The 16,079-nt window shown below is 47.7% G+C and overlaps 1 protein-coding gene across 3 annotated transcripts; it reads right to left on the bottom strand.

Moving 5' to 3' along the window:
- Positions 1-2,325: 2,325 nt before the first annotated feature.
- MORN5 (MORN repeat containing 5) lies at positions 2,326-16,050 on the bottom strand. Of its 3 annotated transcripts, XM_070758600.1 has the most exons (7): positions 15,946-16,050; positions 14,473-14,620; positions 12,796-12,907; positions 12,403-12,534; positions 3,422-3,497; positions 3,249-3,322; positions 2,326-2,514 (listed from the first exon to the last, which is right to left on the bottom strand). In XM_070758600.1, exons 1-7 carry the CDS (start codon positions 15,990-15,992, stop codon positions 2,444-2,446), a joined length of 660 nt encoding a protein of 219 aa, XP_070614701.1. In that variant the 5' UTR covers positions 15,993-16,050; the 3' UTR covers positions 2,326-2,443. The 3 variants fall into 3 exon arrangements, with proteins under 3 accessions (XP_070614701.1, XP_070614700.1, XP_070614702.1); XM_070758599.1 differs by having other exon boundaries at positions 2,326-3,322; XM_070758601.1 differs by lacking the exon at positions 15,946-16,050 and adding an exon at positions 14,943-15,282 and having other exon boundaries at positions 2,326-3,322.
- Between the last annotated feature and the right edge of the window lie 29 nt (positions 16,051-16,079).

Here is a 16,079-nt window from a genome sequence, read left to right as displayed (position 1 = left end):
GGATCGTCTTCGCTTGATGCCTTGTCAGCTCCTTTGAGGCTTTTTATCTTGGTTTTTTGGGGTGGGTGGGACTGGAGGGGCTTTGCAGCCCTCAGACCAGAGGCCGTAAGGAAGCTGCCCGCGAGGAGACCCTCCCAGCGCCCCTCAAACTCTTACGGATGCTTCTCTTCTGCCTCAACCTCGGGGGCAAAACCCAAAGGATGGGGGCTCCAGCCTTGGCACAGAGCTTTTTCACATCAAACTCTCAAAAGGGACTTTGGGGGGGCAACCGGAAAAGGGGGACCTTGGGCTGCCGGGACTGAGACAAAAGCTGGAACTGCCCCCCCCCCCCCTCTCTCTCCTTCCTTCTTCTACTTAATGGCGTTTGGCCTCCTCAGGTCATGCTGGATGGGGGGCGCTGAGCAAAAGCCCTCGGCCTTCGTTCTCCTGACCACCTCCACAGCCTCAAGCTTCCTCTTGGTGGCTGGGCAGCTGCTAGGTCAACTGGCCCGAAATGTCTTTTGGAAAAGGAAGTCATCCCCCAAGCAAGCCCATGGCTTTGTTTTGCCGGCTGGAATGGCAGGGGGCTGCTCCAGTTTTCTCCCAAAGACACAGGGCGACGTCCTCCCTCCTTCCCAATCTAGAGGCAGACCCCCCACCCCTGGGGCTATGATGGACTGAGGGTGTTACCCAGTTGGGCCACGAAACCTTTGCAAGGGAAGCTCCCCAGGTTGCGAGAGCTGCGAAGATTCCCCTCCACTGGCCATTTCCAACGGTCCTGTGGCTTCGTGGTCCTTCCGTGCTGCCTTGGAGGGTCCTTCAACGGAGAGCCTGGAGCGACCTTCTCCCGAGAATCCGCCCAGAGAGCTTGACCTGCAGGAGGGAGCTGACCACTTCTGTCTGTCTTGGTGGTCCAGGGTGGACCGAGACAGTTCGAGTGCAGGAAAGGCGGCTGTTGGCAAAGTGACCCTTGAACTTCCTGACTCTTGACGTCCTGCTGAATTGCAGAGGAGACCGGGGGGTGGGGGGTTACCCTCCCTGGTGGCTGTGTGCAGTTGTGTGTGTGTGTGTGTTGCCTCTCTTTCAAAGGGACGGCAACTGCTTTGGGGGCAGGTCAAGTGGGCTGGCTTTGAGGGAGCTGCCCTGCCAGCTGCTCCGCAGGAGGAGGAGGAGGAGGAGGAAGAGGGGAGGGGGACCCGAGGGGGGTCAGGGGGTATCAGCCCCAGAGGAGGCAAAAGGTTTTGTCTTCTTGGTCTCCGATCCACAAGCAAAGGGGGGGGGGGGTTCCCTCTTCCTTGTAAAAGTCAGGGAGCCCCCTTTTAAAACACGCTAAATTTTGTCCCACTCTTGCAAAACTGAAAACCATTAAATGGATGTTTGACCCATCGCCCTTTGTGAGATGGAAAATTCAGGCCTGCCCCACAAGAGGAAGACAGGCCCTATTTAACCCAGCCACACATCAGCCAAGGAGGTCTTCCTCCCTCGGCAAAGCCTTAGCTGAGCCCAGGCGCCCCCTGACCCTCAACGGGCAAACTCTGTGCAAGCTCAGAGACCCTCCTGGAGGCTGGACAATTCCTCGGCCGGTAAAACCCCCTATTTTTGCCAATGCTCTGCTCCAAACGGCGCCTCCTTCCCCATCACTCGCCTCTCAAAATCACCACTGTGCAAAAACTCCTGGGCTGATTCCGAGGGCCGGCCATTAGTAAGATTAGCCCAAATCTGTGCAACTGGACTCCCTGGGAAGGGCCGGCTTTGGAGTTTGGTTTAGGGAAAGACCTTTGAACTTTCTATGGCTCTCTAAGAGCTGAGGAAAAATGAAAGTAGAATCTAGTCAGATCCAGGAAGACAAAAGAGACACCAGGATTAATTTCCAGGAACTAAAAAGGGCCAAATTTTGTTTGGGAAAAAACCCTAAAATATTCACGCTGATAATAACGTATATTTCATTGAAGCACACGCTGGTGGGTCAGAATCCCTCCCTCTTTCTGCTGGGGTGAGCAGTCCAGGGGGCAGACGGAGAGAGAAACTGCCTGGGCCGGTCAAGAGAAGCCGGGGGTCCCAAGCTGAGCCAAATTGTCTGGTGTGGGGGAGGAGGGGGGGAGGGAGAAAGAGCAGACTGTTTTCTTTGTAGATTGTGGCAATTTGTGCATGTCTAGGTGAACATGGCTAAAAATAACCTTTGGAAGAACAGGCGGTCACTCAGTACCGGTTATTTATTTAAAATAAAAGAGAGGAGGGGTGGGCGCTGAGGGGGGGGAGGGGGGAGGAGGGGGGGAAGGGAATGATGGGGAAAAAAAGAGAGAGAAATTGTAAAGCACTTTTTTTAAAAAAAACCACGAAACAAAAAAAGGTCAAAAAACCCCCAATGTTTGTTTTATTAGCTGCCTTTTACTGTCGTGCTTTGTAAATGTCTTTATTTGTGTAATAAATAAAGTTAAGTCCAGTGGAGGTGCGGGCACTGACATCAACCAAGGTCGGCTCCCTTTTCTTGGCTTCGGGATTCCTCCGGCGGCCTCTCCTCCTTGGCCTCGGGACCTCCACGCACGGAGAGCAAGACAAAAGGGGGACAAAACATTTATCAGGAAAGACCCCGTGGACTCAATCTGTAGAGTCTGGAGGGCAGAAGGGAAAGGGGGGAGGACACGATCGAAGCATTTAAATATGTTAAAGTGTTTTTAATAGGAAAGTGAACCCAAGAACAAGGGGGCACAATCTGAGGTTAGTTGGGGGGAAAGATCAGAAGCAATGGGAGAAAATATTATTTGACTGAAAGAGTAGCAGATGTTTGGAACAAACTTCCAGCAGACGTGGTCGGTGAATCCACAGGAACTGAATATTAAACCTGCCGGGGATAAACATAGATCCACCCTAAGATAAAATACAGGAAATAGTAGAAGGGCAGACTAGACGGACCACGAGGTCTTTTTCTGCTGTCAATCTTCTGTGTTTCTATGAAGAAAGAAGGAAGAAAGGAAAGAAGGAAAGAAAGAGAGAAAGAAAGAAAGAAAGAAGGGGAAGGAAGAGAAGGAAGAGAAAGAAAGAAGGAAGGAAGAATCCACAGGAACTGAATGTAAACATGCCTGGGATAAACGCAGATCCATCCTAAGATAAAATGCAGGAAATAGCAGAAGGGCAGACTAGATGGACCAGGAGGCCTTTTTCTGCCGTCCATCTTCTAGGTTTCTAAATAAAAACAAACCCACCCCCAAGGGCATCCCCCTTGCCAACCTGGTAGGAACCAGGACCGTAACCGCGGGCAATTGTCTCACCATTCCCACTTATCGCCTCCGGTGAAAGGGAAGGCGCTGGGCTCTTTTCGCTCGGCAGGGGGAGGCCGGCCGACCTTAATGGAGAAATTATAGGGAGAGGGTCTTCAGGTGTGGGGAAACCCCCAACAGGAGCCCCCCGGGTCTTCCTTGCCCTCCTCCTCCGCCCAGCTGACCTCTTCGGCTTGAAGCCAACGCATTCGTCCCAGCCTTTGCGGCAAGTCTTCACAATCCAGTCGTGTTCATCGTCATCTGAAGTGGGGAGTGGGGGGGAAGAAGGCAACAGGGGGTTAATTGTGGTAGGAGGAGACCCAAAGGGGGAATTAAAATGGATCCCATTCGTCTGTGCGTGTGTGGGTGTCTTGGCCTTTCCTTGCCCAACGGGGGAGTTTTGAGTGAGGGACAATGAAGACTTCAGACTGAAGACATAAAAGGAGGATTATTTTTTTTTTCAAGGCAGGGCAGATGGAAAGGAAGCCAAGGTTTCCTCTCCCAGGGAAAACCCATGGACACTGCTCAAAAAAATAAAGGGAACACTGAAACAAACACAATAGAACTCCAAGTCAATCAAAGTTCTGTGGAATCAAACTGTCCACTTAGGAAGCAACACTGATGGACCATCAATTTCACCTATGCTGTTTTGTGCACATTCAAATTTGTACACAGCAAAGGATTCCACGAGAATATTTCATTCGTTCAGATCTATTTTATTATTTTATTTATTCATTTGTCCAATACACAAATACATAGGAAGAAAAATAGACATGTAGTAATATATATAAGGGTAAAGTGAACTTAGAGGAGAGGATATATGAAAGGAAGAGAATATATATGATAAGCGAGAGAAAGGAAAGACAATTGGACAGGGGACGAAAGGCACTCCAGGGCACTTATGGACGCCCCTTACTGGCCTCTTAGGAACCTGGAGGGAACCTAGGATGGGTTCTTGGAGTGTTACCTTGGTGGGGTTTTTTGAGCAGTGTATTTTGGGCTGGTAAAGAGTCCACTTGGCTGTTGCCTTCAGTTGGTTGGTTTGGTTGGACTTGGAAATCAGCCCCACTGAGTTTAAAGAGGGTTGACTCCAGGGAAAGAAAACGAGAGCGGAATTAGTCTCATCGCTGCCCTGGACGTGGTCACTGCCTTTCAACAACTCCATTAATTTCATTTAGGTTGTTTTTTCATACTGTCAAAACCTTGGCCTTTGTTCAGGAGATTTCAGAAAGGGCAAAACCGTTGGATTTCATATACAGTATTCGGGGGGGGGGGATATATGAAATGCATTGTTGTGGGAGGGGGGTGGAAGGCCACTTTAATCGTGTCCGTTGAAATGCTCTGGATCTCGAGCTCACGTATAAACTAATCTTAAATTCCATTTTGCTTAAGTGTCGGGGGGTTAATCTGGTAACCGCTTCAAAACTGAAACGGCGGCTTCTCCTGGCTTAAGGGGACCCACTCCAGGGTCCCCAATAAATATACACTGCTCAAAAAAATAAAGGGAACCCTCAAAGATCTGAATGAATGAAATATTCTCGTTGAATACTTTGTTCTGTATAAAGTTGAATGTGCACAGCATAGGTGAAATTGATGGTCCATCAGTGTTGCTTCCTAAGTGGACAGTTTGATTTCACAGAAGTTGGATTGACTTGGGGTTATATTCTGTTGTTTCAGTGTTCCCTTTGTTTTTTTTGAGCAGTATATATTTCCATCCCTGTTTTTGCCTCTGGGAATCCAGTTTGTAATCCATGCCACAATTTTCCAGTTGTGACCAAGAGGGGAAGGGGTAGGAACCGAGCCCGTGGGCTGCCCAGGGAGGTTTGGGAGGGGCTATGAATTTATTTATTTTATTTATTCGATCTCTAGGCCCAGGGTGGCTTACAGCAAAATTTATGCAAAAACACGTTAGAAATCTACAATAAAATCTACATTTAAAATACTGCCTTAAAACCCCAATATTTAAAATTTAATCAATCACATCCATTCATACATTCAATCATTGGCCAGGGCTAAATATTAACAACACAGTGGCCCCAAGCCTGTTGGCAAAAGTGGGTTTTCAGAACCTTACAGAAGGCGGGAAGAGCGGGGGCAGTGTGAATCTCTGGAGGGAGTTTGTTCCAAAGGACCGGGGCCACGACAGAGAAGGCTCTTCCTGGACCTGGAGAAGGCCGACTCTGTGGGACCTGACCAGCCGCTGGGATGCATGAGGCAGAAGACGGTCCCGTAAGTAACCTGGTCCTAAGACATGTAGGGCTTTATAGGTCATGATCAACACTTTGAATTGCGTTCAGAGACCAATCGGCAGCCGGTTCAGTGATGGTGAGATGTGAGTGTCAAGGATTAGCTCAATCCTAGGTGATATATGTTATGCTATAAGCTAAAAGATGCGTGTTAAACAGTCATGAATGCTGAGTCATAGGGCGTAAACTGCAACCTGATTGGGCCAGAGTATGATAAAATGCAAAGCAGCTTTACAATGATTGTTAGCTGTTAGTTGTTGGCTGTTGCTGCTGGTAATGTTGTTAGCTGGCTGTCTGGAACAGTTTTGAGCATGAGTTAATTATTGAGTTAGAGCTGTAGTGTTGACATGGAGGAACCTGGGTTGGTTTAGTATCTAGTTAAAGCAAAGTTTGCTCCTGTAAATAGAAGACTCAGGGAGAAGATATTGCTGTTTTTCTACAAAAGTATCTTCGTTATTTCTCTGCACTAGTTCCTAAATTGCCACACTATAAATTCTGGTATTTTGTCAAATCCTGCCGTGTAGCTCTGTATATCTGGACAGTGGGCAGATCTTGGAAGGCCCACGATAGCTGGTGGGGCTGCATTTTGCACTATTTTATTTATTCATTCATTTGTTCGTTCGTTCGTTTATTTGTTTATTTGTTTATTTATTGGATTTGTATGCCACTCTGTGGATTTGGGGTGGCTCACAACACATCAATTAAAAAAAATATACAATAATATATCTGATCCAATTACTAGAGTAGTAGATGCTTGAAACAAACTTCCAGCAGACGTGGTTGGTGAATCCACAGGAACAGAATTTAAACCTGCCTGGGATAAACATAGATCCATCCTAAGATAAAATACAGGAAATAGTATAAGGACAGATGGACCAGGGGGTCTTTTTCTGCCATCTGTTTTCTTTGTTTCTACTATAAATAACTAATCTATAAAACTGATTCTAAAAAGGCTAAAACATTAAAAATCATTCTTCCAGATTCAAACCACACACTCATTGGCCAGAGGGTCTAGGGTCTATTGACCCCAAGCCTGGTGGCATAAATAGGTTTTCAGATTCTTGCAGAAGGTGGGGAGCGTGGGGGCAATACCAATCTCCGGGAGAAGCTGACTCCAGAGGGCTGGGGCTGCCACAGAGAAGGCTCTCCCCCCTAAGGCCCCGCCAAGCGACATTGTCTAGTTGACAGGACCTGGAGAAGTCTGACGCTGTGGGACCTGACCGGACACTGAGATTCATGTGGCAGGGGGCATTTTTTCCAGTCTCCGTAGAGCCCACCCTGAAAGGGTCCTCCTTCATCACCCCAACTCTCCCACCTACCCCAGAAGGAGACGCAGCCGTCCCATGGAGAGGTGGAGGCCAGGGCTTGTCCTGTCCAGGGAATGGGGGTTGGGTGGGGAAGGGTGAACGGCTGGTGAGGAGGAAGAGGAGGCCGTCTGCCTGCTAATCACGCTGCCTGCTCCTCCGGGGCTCTGAATTGCTGCAGCTGGAGCCTCTTGAGGAGGAAACAAGCCAAACTGGGTTTATTGTGCTGAACGAGTGTGGGGCTCCTCCCTGATTGTCGGTAATTGGCGGCCAGGGGACTTAACAGCCTCTCCATCATGTCTTCCCCGCACTCTACCTGCAGCTAACAATTTAAATCACAGATGCCGGAGCCGGGCTCCTCGGCAGCAGCTGCTCCTTAACCGCCCCGGTCCCCTCCTCGTGCCGCCCGTCCCCCCGGCAGCTCCCTCGCCCGGCTATACCGGGGTGAGCCTGAAGGGCCGCGTTTCATCCATATTTAAAAGCGGAATTAAAAAGCCCCGGCAGACTTTGATTAACGCTCCCAGACAGCAAAGTTGTAATTACCTTCCTCTCTCTCTCTTTTTCTAACCTAAGACAATTGTTGGGCGATATTAATAGGAGGCGTTTGAGGCTCATCTTCGCCTTCGGATGTGATTTCCTCTTTTTAAAAAAAAATAAAATTAAAAAAAGGGGCGCTGGGGGTCGGGTGGGTGGGGGGAGAAGAGGGAGAAGCGAGAATACAAATACTCTTTAATCAGCTAGAAATTATCACCCTGGTGCAATTAGAGGCTCTGCCTTTCGTGTGGGTTTTTTTTTGGGGTGGTGGTGAAAATCCCATGGGGATACGATTGAGTTCATGCTATGTGCGTCTCCCCCTGCTCAGTGGCCCCCGATTTGCACCCGAGGAGGAGGGTCCCGGCTGAACCGAGGAAGGAGCTGGCACCAGGCGGCAAAGTCTCTCTAGACTGGCATCCTACGCATGGCAGCCAGGGAACCACAGGAGAGGCATTGGATCCGTGGGGAGCATCCATGTGAATAGAACAGAATAGCTTTTATTGGCCAAGAGTGATTGGACACACAAGGAATTGGTCTTTGGTGCAGATGCTCTCAGGGGACATAAAAGAAAAGAGACATTTGTCAAGAATGGAACAGAACAGAATAGAACAGAACAGAACAGAATTCATTATTGGGTCAAGAGTGATTGGACACACAAGGAATTGGTCTTTGGTGCAGATGCTCTCAGGGGACATAAAAGAAAAGAGACATTTGTCAAGAATGGAACAGAACAGAATAGAACAGAACAGAATTCATTATTGGGTCAAGAGTGATTGGGCACACAAGGAATTGGTCTTTGGTGCAGATGCTCTCAGGGGACATAAAAGAAAAGAGACATTTGTCAAGAATGGAACAGAACAGAATAGAACAGAACAGAACAGAATTCATTATTGGGTCAAGAGTGATTGGGCACACAAGGAATTGGTCTTTGGTGCAGATGCTCTCAGGGGACATAGAAGAAAATATAGATTTGACAAGAATCATGGGGTACAACACTTAATGCTTGTCATAGGGGTCAAGTAAGCAATCAGGAAACAATCAACATTAATAAAATATCTTAAGGATACAAGCAACAAGTTACAGTCCTACAGTCATAAGTGAGAGGAGATGGGTGATAGGAATGATGAGAAAAAACTAGTAGTAATAGAAGTGCAGACTTAGTAAATAGTTTGACAGTGTGGAGGGAACTGTTTGTTTAGCAGAGTGATGGCATTCGGGAAAAAACTGCTCTTGGGTTTAGTTGTCTTGGTGTGCAGGGCTCTGTAGGGAGGTTTTGAGGGTGGGAGTTGAAACAGTTTGTGTCCAGGATGTGACCAAACCTTGACCCTTCCTTGACCAAACCAGATCCTTCGAGTTTGTTTAAGGCACTGTTTCCCAACCTTGGGAACTTGAAGATATCTGGACTTCAACTCCCAGCGTTCGCTGGCTGGGGAATTCTGGGAGTTGAAGTCCAAATATCTTCAAGTTGCCAAGGTTGGGAAACCCTGGTCTAAGGAAGCAGCACCAAGCGGTGATTTCTGAAGCAATGGCTTCATTCGTCCATAGATTGTCAACCCAAAAAAGAGAAAGCCGCTCGCCCGCCCACCCACCCCACCTCTCTGCTCTCCAGAGGGCTGCACGATGGAAACCGGCCCACAACCGGCACAATTTGTTTTTTCCCCTGCCCAGGATCAGTCTCAAAAGAGCTCGTGATTAATTTCGGCACAAGCCGAACATTCTTGCAAACAGGTCTAGCGCCCGTTTCTTGGAAGAATACGCTGATTACCAACAATTTCTCAGGGCTTGCCACAAACATTATGTCTTTTGTTGTGCGAAAGAGAAAAAAAAAAGAGGGAAGGGGGGAAAAAATAGCAGAATCAACCATCTGGCAATTGCCCCAGAGCTAAAATCTTTCACACGGCTTATAATTCACAATGATTAAATATACAAAAGCAGAAAAGAGAGAAAAAAAAAAGGGGGGGGGGAGAGTTATATTATAGTATGTTTAAAAAAAACCCCAACCCCCCCAAAAGCACAAAAACCCAGGAGACTTTCATGGCTTGATCAAAGCCCAGGCTGATTTGTGACTTGCAAAATTGCCATTTGAACCCATCGCAGCTGATGGGCCCTGGGTGTTGCAGGCCATTCCCTGCCCTGCTTTTCAAAGGCCCCGGTGGGCTCTTGAGGGTAATGGGCAGCGATGCCAGGCATGGCCGGGCAGGGAGAGAGGAACCCAGGGCTGCAAAAGTGCAGGAAGAGACTCAGAGGGTGGGGAACTCTCAAGAAGGCTCATTCGAGGGTTCAATCCTGGGCTCTTTGCAATCCATCTTTCAACAGAGGCAGAATTCACTATATTTTTCAGAGTATAAGATGCACCTTAGATTTTTTGGGAGGAAAATAGGGAAAAGGATCTGCTTAACCAGGTATTATCTGGCTAGCGTCCTTAGTCTGGTCAGCTTCAGCACATTTGTATGCCATCCTCAGAGAGGGGCGGCATACAAATCCAATTAAATAAATAAATAAAATTATTTTATTCCCTGGTTAGGGCTTTAAAAAAACTTTATTCAGAGAGAGTAACAATGAAAGAGCTGGCAAGCCAGTGAGAGTTTGGAACATCATTAGCACCTGGAAAGAACCATTTGGAGCAAGTAGAAAAATGGGGGGGGGGGGGAATCCTGCAAAGACTTAGGGCTTGGAAAACATTCTTAGTTGAGAGTAACAATGAAAGAGCTTGCAAGCCAGTAAGAGCTGGGGACATCGTTAGCACCTGGTTCGGGCTCGAAAGAAACATTCAGAGCAAGTAGAGAATGAAAAAAAAAAAGCCCTGCAAAGACTTAGGGCTTGGAATACATTCTTAGCAGAGAGTAACAATGAAAGAGTTTGCAAGCCGGAAAGAGCTGGGAACACAGTTACCACCTGGTTAAGGCTGGAAAGAATCATTCAGAGCAAGCTAGACTAATGGGGAAAAACCCTGCAAAGACTTAGGGCTTGGAAAAAATTCTTCACAGAGAGTAACAATGAAAAAGTCTGTATGGTAAGAGCTGGGAAGATTATTAGCAGCTGGTTGAAGCTGAAAAAACAGCTACATTCAGAGTATACAAAGAGGGGCGGCATACAAATAAAACAAACAAACAAACAAACGACGCACTCAAATTATCAGCCTCTTTTAGAGAGGATAAAGGTGCGTCTTATACTCCAAAAAACCCCAGTAGTTTCTCTCCGGGTGGGTCTACCTGCCCTCGAGGGGGCTCACGCGAGGGGAAAGCAGCCTCCTCGAACCCAGCTCCTTAGGAAGAGGGTGGGCTCTGGGTAAACCGTCTCAGCGTCTCTTGTGAAGCAGTTCCTCAATATTTCCTGCCATCTGTTTTTTGATGCTTCCAGATCTGGCCGGCTGCCTGCCAGGGTTTTTCCTGCCTTTCCGGCGAAGGAGCAGCTCTGGACCGGTTCCCTCTCCTGGCTGACCCTTTCCGTGCACGCTCCCCGCCTCTCTTGTCACCTCGGCGGCCCCCCCAGCCTCGGGAGACCCTCCAGGGACGCCCGGCATTCCTTTAAGGGCAGACAAACGCTGCCGCTTTCAATTGTATCCGTGGCCTTAGAGGAAGGGATGGATTTTGGCACCCGGTCCCATCTTCACACCCATGTCCTCAGGGGGAGGGAGGGAGGGGGCCACGCTCCTGTGCACTGCCCAGCCACCCCTGGGCAAAGAGGGATTTGCACAATGGGCCACTTAGGATTGTTGCTCCGGCCGTCGCTCCAAGTTTATAGCAATGGAAGGAAACAAAGGAGGGGGGGGGGGGCGTTTGAAGCCAAGATGGAAAGAAAATTCCACAGAGATGCTCTCTCCCCCCCCCCCCCCCTGGGTTGACTGGGTCACAATTCCTGTGTTGGGAATGTTAGAATGTCTAGGTAATATAATAAACCTTCAACAAACTTTAAGTAGAGTTGTTGTAGTAATGAGGGTTGGTCAGTCAATGAATCAGACTTAGTACAAAATAGAACATTATTATTATATACAAATAGGCAAAAATAGTACTTACACAGTCCAATATCATAATATAATCCTAATAATGGTTTGCAAATGATTGTTTCTTCGTTGCTTATTTGACCCACATGATTATACCACATGATTCTTGACCAATCTGTATTTTCTTTTATGTACACAATAAAGAATTCTATTCTATTCTATTCTATTCTGTTCTGTTCTGTTCTATTCTCTGGGAACCGCCTTCTACCGCACGAATCCCAGCGGCCGATAAGGTCCCACAGAGTTGGCCTTCTCCGGGTCCCGTCGACCAAACAATGTCGTTTGGCGGGCCCCAGGGGAAGAGCCTTCTCTGTGGCGGCCCCGGCCCTCTGGAATCAACTCCCCCCAGAGATTAGAACGGCCCCCACCCTCCTTGTCTTTCGCAAGTTACTCAAGACCCACCTATATCGCCAGGCATGGGGGAATTAAGACATCTCCCCCAGGCTTTCTTATATTTTATGTTTGGTATGTATGTGTTGTATGGTTTTTAAATTATTGGGGGTTTTTAATGTAATTTTATTATTAGATTTGTTCCATTGTTATACTGTTTTTATTGTTGTTGTGAGCCACCCCGAGTCTTCGGAGAGGGGCGGCATACAAATCTAATAAATTGAATTGAATTGAATTCTATTCTATTCAAACCAGATTATCGCACACAGCAAATATAAATCTCTCTAGTACAAACTCCCCCAAGAGGAGCAGCGTTGGCTCCCTCTTGTGGCCAACTAGCGAAATGACTCTTAAAGGTACAGTCTTAAACTTACATTGTTAGCCTATGTATTGCAACACCCAACATTTTTACATACAGTATACTAACAGGGAAAAGTTGGGTTTATCTCACATGTCACGAGTGTGACCCTGAAGCCAGGAGTTTGGTCTGATGGCACCCAGAGGCATTGAAATCAGGGGGGTAGGGAGGGCTTGGGTGGGAGAGATGGCCCAGTCCCACCTATGGCAAAGTCCTGGAAGATGTAGCAGGAGCCTTTAAATTGAATTGGATATCACCTGTCAAGGTCATGACCTCTCCTCCCTCTCCGAAAGAGAGAGGTGTGAAGGAAGATCACAAAATGAAGGCCTACCTGCATTTCTCAGAAAGCGGTGCCGGTAGTCCACAACCACCCTGGTGTTCGGGTTGTAGAAGCCATCTCCACAGTCGTAGCAGCCGGGGGGGATGACCCGTGGGGGATCCAGGTTGGTCAGCTGGGAAATCCCTGGGGAAGAGAAACCGAGGAAGAGGAGGAAGTGAAAAGCAAAAACTCTGGGAAACAAAAATATAGCCCAACATTTACTGCCGATTTGTACCAGGAGCCCCGAGTCTTCGGAGGGGACGGCATACACGTCTAATAAATTATTATTCCATTATTATTATTGAGTCCTTGGGGTCTGGCGACCGGAGGGCAGAGGGCCTGCCCACTTCCCAAAGAGAGAGGAAGCGCCAATCATTCCATCATCGGGCTGAACCAGGGCTGTACCTGCCGGCTTCAGGCCATTGCAGATTTCCGTATAAAATCTCCTGTCGTAGCCGTCGCAGTAATGCCATTTATTGTCTTTGTATTCCAAACCGTCATCAAAGGTGTATTTCCCCTACCAGGGAAAATTCAGGGTTAAGGTGCCAAGCATCAGAAACAACTTCCTGGTTTAAGAACTCATACAGACACAACTCAGAGTGGGTGAGAGGGTCCGCTTATCAAACTCTGATAAAATGATAAAACTGCTTTATCAAATGCAAGAAGAAGGTTGGGGGTGATCAACAAGGCAGGTGAGAAGACACACTAAGACACATGGCATTTCTAAAGTCCTTCAGGACTGGGTGGCATACAAATCTAAGGGACAGATAATGGATAGTTAGATGATAGATAGATAGATAGATAGATAGATAGATAGATAGATAGATAGATAGATAGATAGGGAGGGAGGGAGGGAGGGAGGGAGGGAGGGAGGGAGGGAGAGGAGGTACGTAGACAGACAGACAGACAGACAGACAGACAGGATGGACGTCCTGAAGGCCATTTAAGTGGTCCTAACAGGTTCTTAATATGGGACAATCCATTCTGGATCTTCCTTCAGCATTAAGAACATTAAGAGCATTAAGAACATAAGAAGGGCCCTGCTGAATCAGGCCAAAGCCCATCGAGTCCAGCATTCTGTGTCCCACAGTGGCCCACCAATTGTCCATGGGGATCTTGAGTGGAAAGAGAAGGCAAAGCCCTCCCTTTCCCCTGACCCCCAACAAATGGGACCCAAGGGAACCCTTCCTGCCTCAATCGACATAGAGGCGGCACATGGACATCCGTTTCAATCACCACCTATGATACACTCGGCATCCATGAATCTGTCTAATCCTGCCTTGAAGCTCTCCAGGCTGACAGCTGTCATGACCTCTTCTGGAAGTGAATTCCATCAACCAAGGACCCTCTGGGGGAAGAAATATTTATTTGTCCTGACTCTGCATTGTCTTAGCACAGCGTGTGCCCCAAGCCACTCTTGTTTATAGGTGTATGAAGGGGAGCGTGCTTGGGCCTCCCACCCAGAAGGCATCTACAGAGGCTTCGGAGATGGAAAAGAAAGGATGGATCCCCCATGGAAGGAGACTAGAGGTCCAGTCAGGTCAAGACCAGCTTACACTCAGGGTGTCAAGGGGGCTGTGGTCACTCAAGAACTAAAGGGTCCAAAGATGAGCTACAAAAATGGTGGAAGATCTTAAGCATCAAACCAATCAGGAAAGATTTCATGAACTCCATCTGTCTAGTCTGGAGGACGGAAGGGAAAGGGGGGACATGATTGAATAATTTAAATATGCGAAAGGGTTAAATAAGGTCCAAGAGGGAAATGTTTTTAATAGGAAAGTGAACAGAAGAACAAGGGGACACAATCTGAGGTTAGTTGGGGGAAAGATCAGAAGCAACGTGAGAAAATATTATTTGACCGAAAGAGGAGTAGAGGCTTGGAACAAACTTCCAGCAGACGTGGTTGGTCAATCCACAGTGACTGAATTTAAACATGCCTGGGATAAACCTAGATCCATCCTAAGATAAAATACAGGAAATAGTATAAGGGCAGACAAGATGGACCAGGAGGTCTTTTTCTGCCGTCAATCTTCTAGGTTTTTTGAAGCCCCGAGGCGCCTGGTCCCCTGGTTGAGGCCCTACCTCCACACAGATGCCGTTGCTCCATATCCCTTCATATTTGCTTCCGCTGGGAAAGTACAGCGTTCCTTTCCCGTGGAACATCCCGTCCTTCATCTCGCCCTGGTACTTGGTGTCGGTGGGGAGGGTGTAGGTGCCCGTCCCTTCCAACCTGTGGGCAGCCCGGAGAGAAGGTTTATTTGTTTGTTTTCTCAAGTGTGCATTGGTGGTATACAAAGATATAACAGGATTTATATCCAAAACATCAAGAAATCTAAAAGCAATCAAAAGATAATGTTAATAGGAATGTATATATGATGTTGATTCATCTGTAAGTACGATCATGTATTGTTTTTTTTTTAAATGGAAAAATTTAATAAATACATTAAAAATAATAATAATAGGATTTATATACATGATACACTAGTAAAAGAGAAACATTAGAACAGGGGACAGAAGGCAGACTGGTGCACTTATGCACGCCCCTTACTGACCTCTGAGGAATCGGGAGAGGTCAACAGTGGAGAGTCTAAGGGTGAAGTTTTGGGGGTCAGGAGATGATACTACAGAGTCTGGTAGTGACTTCCAGGCATCAGCTACTCGGTTACTAAAGTCTTGTATTTTCTGCAGTCGAGTTTAGAATGGTTTACTTTAAGTTTGTATCTGTTGTGTGACCTTTCTTTCTTTCAGAGCTGGGTGGCACCATGGTTAGAGTGCAGCCCTGCAGGCTCCTTCAGCCAACTGCTGGCTGTAGTTCAGCAGTTCAAATCTCACCACCGGCTCAAGATTGGTTCAGTTTTCCATCCTTCCGAGTGGGTCAAATGAGGACCCAGATTGTTGGGGGTTAAGAGGCTGATTTTGTAAACCACCTAGAGAGGGCTGGAAAAGTACTACGAAGTGAGTGATTGTGTGCTTGTTTTTTATAATAAGGGTTTTAAATTTGTTTTAAACTTTAGCTTTGTACATTGTGTATTGTTGTTGTGAGCCGCTCTGAGCCCTCGGAGAGGGGCGGCATACAAATCTAATTAATTATCAAATTATTATTATTATTATTATAAGTCTAAAGGCTATTGCTCCAGGTGGACTCAGCCTTCCCTCCTTCCCAGGTGGGTCAAATGAGGACCCGGATTGTTGGGGGGCAAAATGCTGATTCTGTCAACCGCTTAGAGAGGGCTGGAAAAGCACAAGGAAGCGGTATATAAGTCTAAATCAGGGGTCTCCAAACACGGCAACTTTAAGACTTGTGCACTTCAACTCCCAGAATTCTATGCTGGCTGGAGGATTCTGGGAGTTGTAGTCCACAAGTCTTAAAGTTGCCGTGTTTGGAGCCCCCTGGTCTAAATGAAGCGGTGTATAAGTCTAAATGCCATTGCTGGATGCTACTGGCACGTGGACAGAGGCTCCCCGGTGCAACCTCCGCCTAAAACGTTGGCATGGGCACCCCACCCCCTCCACCCACCCCACTCTGCAAGGGAGGGTCCGCGTCCCCACGTGCACCTGCCATTGACGCGCTGCCCGCGGTAGAAGCTGCCCGTGTACTGCATGGCGCCCGCGCGCGTCTCCGTCGCCTAGGCAACGCGGATGGAGGAAGCGGAGCGGGAAGAGGCGTGGCCTCTGCGGCTGCCCCGCCC

Source organism: Erythrolamprus reginae, chromosome 8, assembly GCF_031021105.1.
Source record: "Erythrolamprus reginae isolate rEryReg1 chromosome 8, rEryReg1.hap1, whole genome shotgun sequence".
Lineage (NCBI taxonomy): Eukaryota > Metazoa > Chordata > Lepidosauria > Squamata > Dipsadidae > Erythrolamprus > Erythrolamprus reginae.
This window is presented reverse-complemented; position numbering and strand designations above follow the sequence as displayed.

Coding starts and splice junctions, on each gene's coding strand:
- MORN5 (XM_070758599.1), bottom strand. CDS start 15,992: ATGCAGTACACGGGCAGCTTCTACCGCGGGCAGCGCGTCAATGGCAG. Junction 3,498..12,402: donor CCGCTTTCTGAGAAATGCAG/GTAGGCCTTCAT, acceptor TCCCCACTTCAG/ATGACGATGAACACGACTGG. Junction 3,323..3,421: donor GTTGGCTTCAAGCCGAAGAG/GTCAGCTGGGCG, acceptor TTCTCCATTAAG/GTCGGCCGGCCTCCCCCTGC.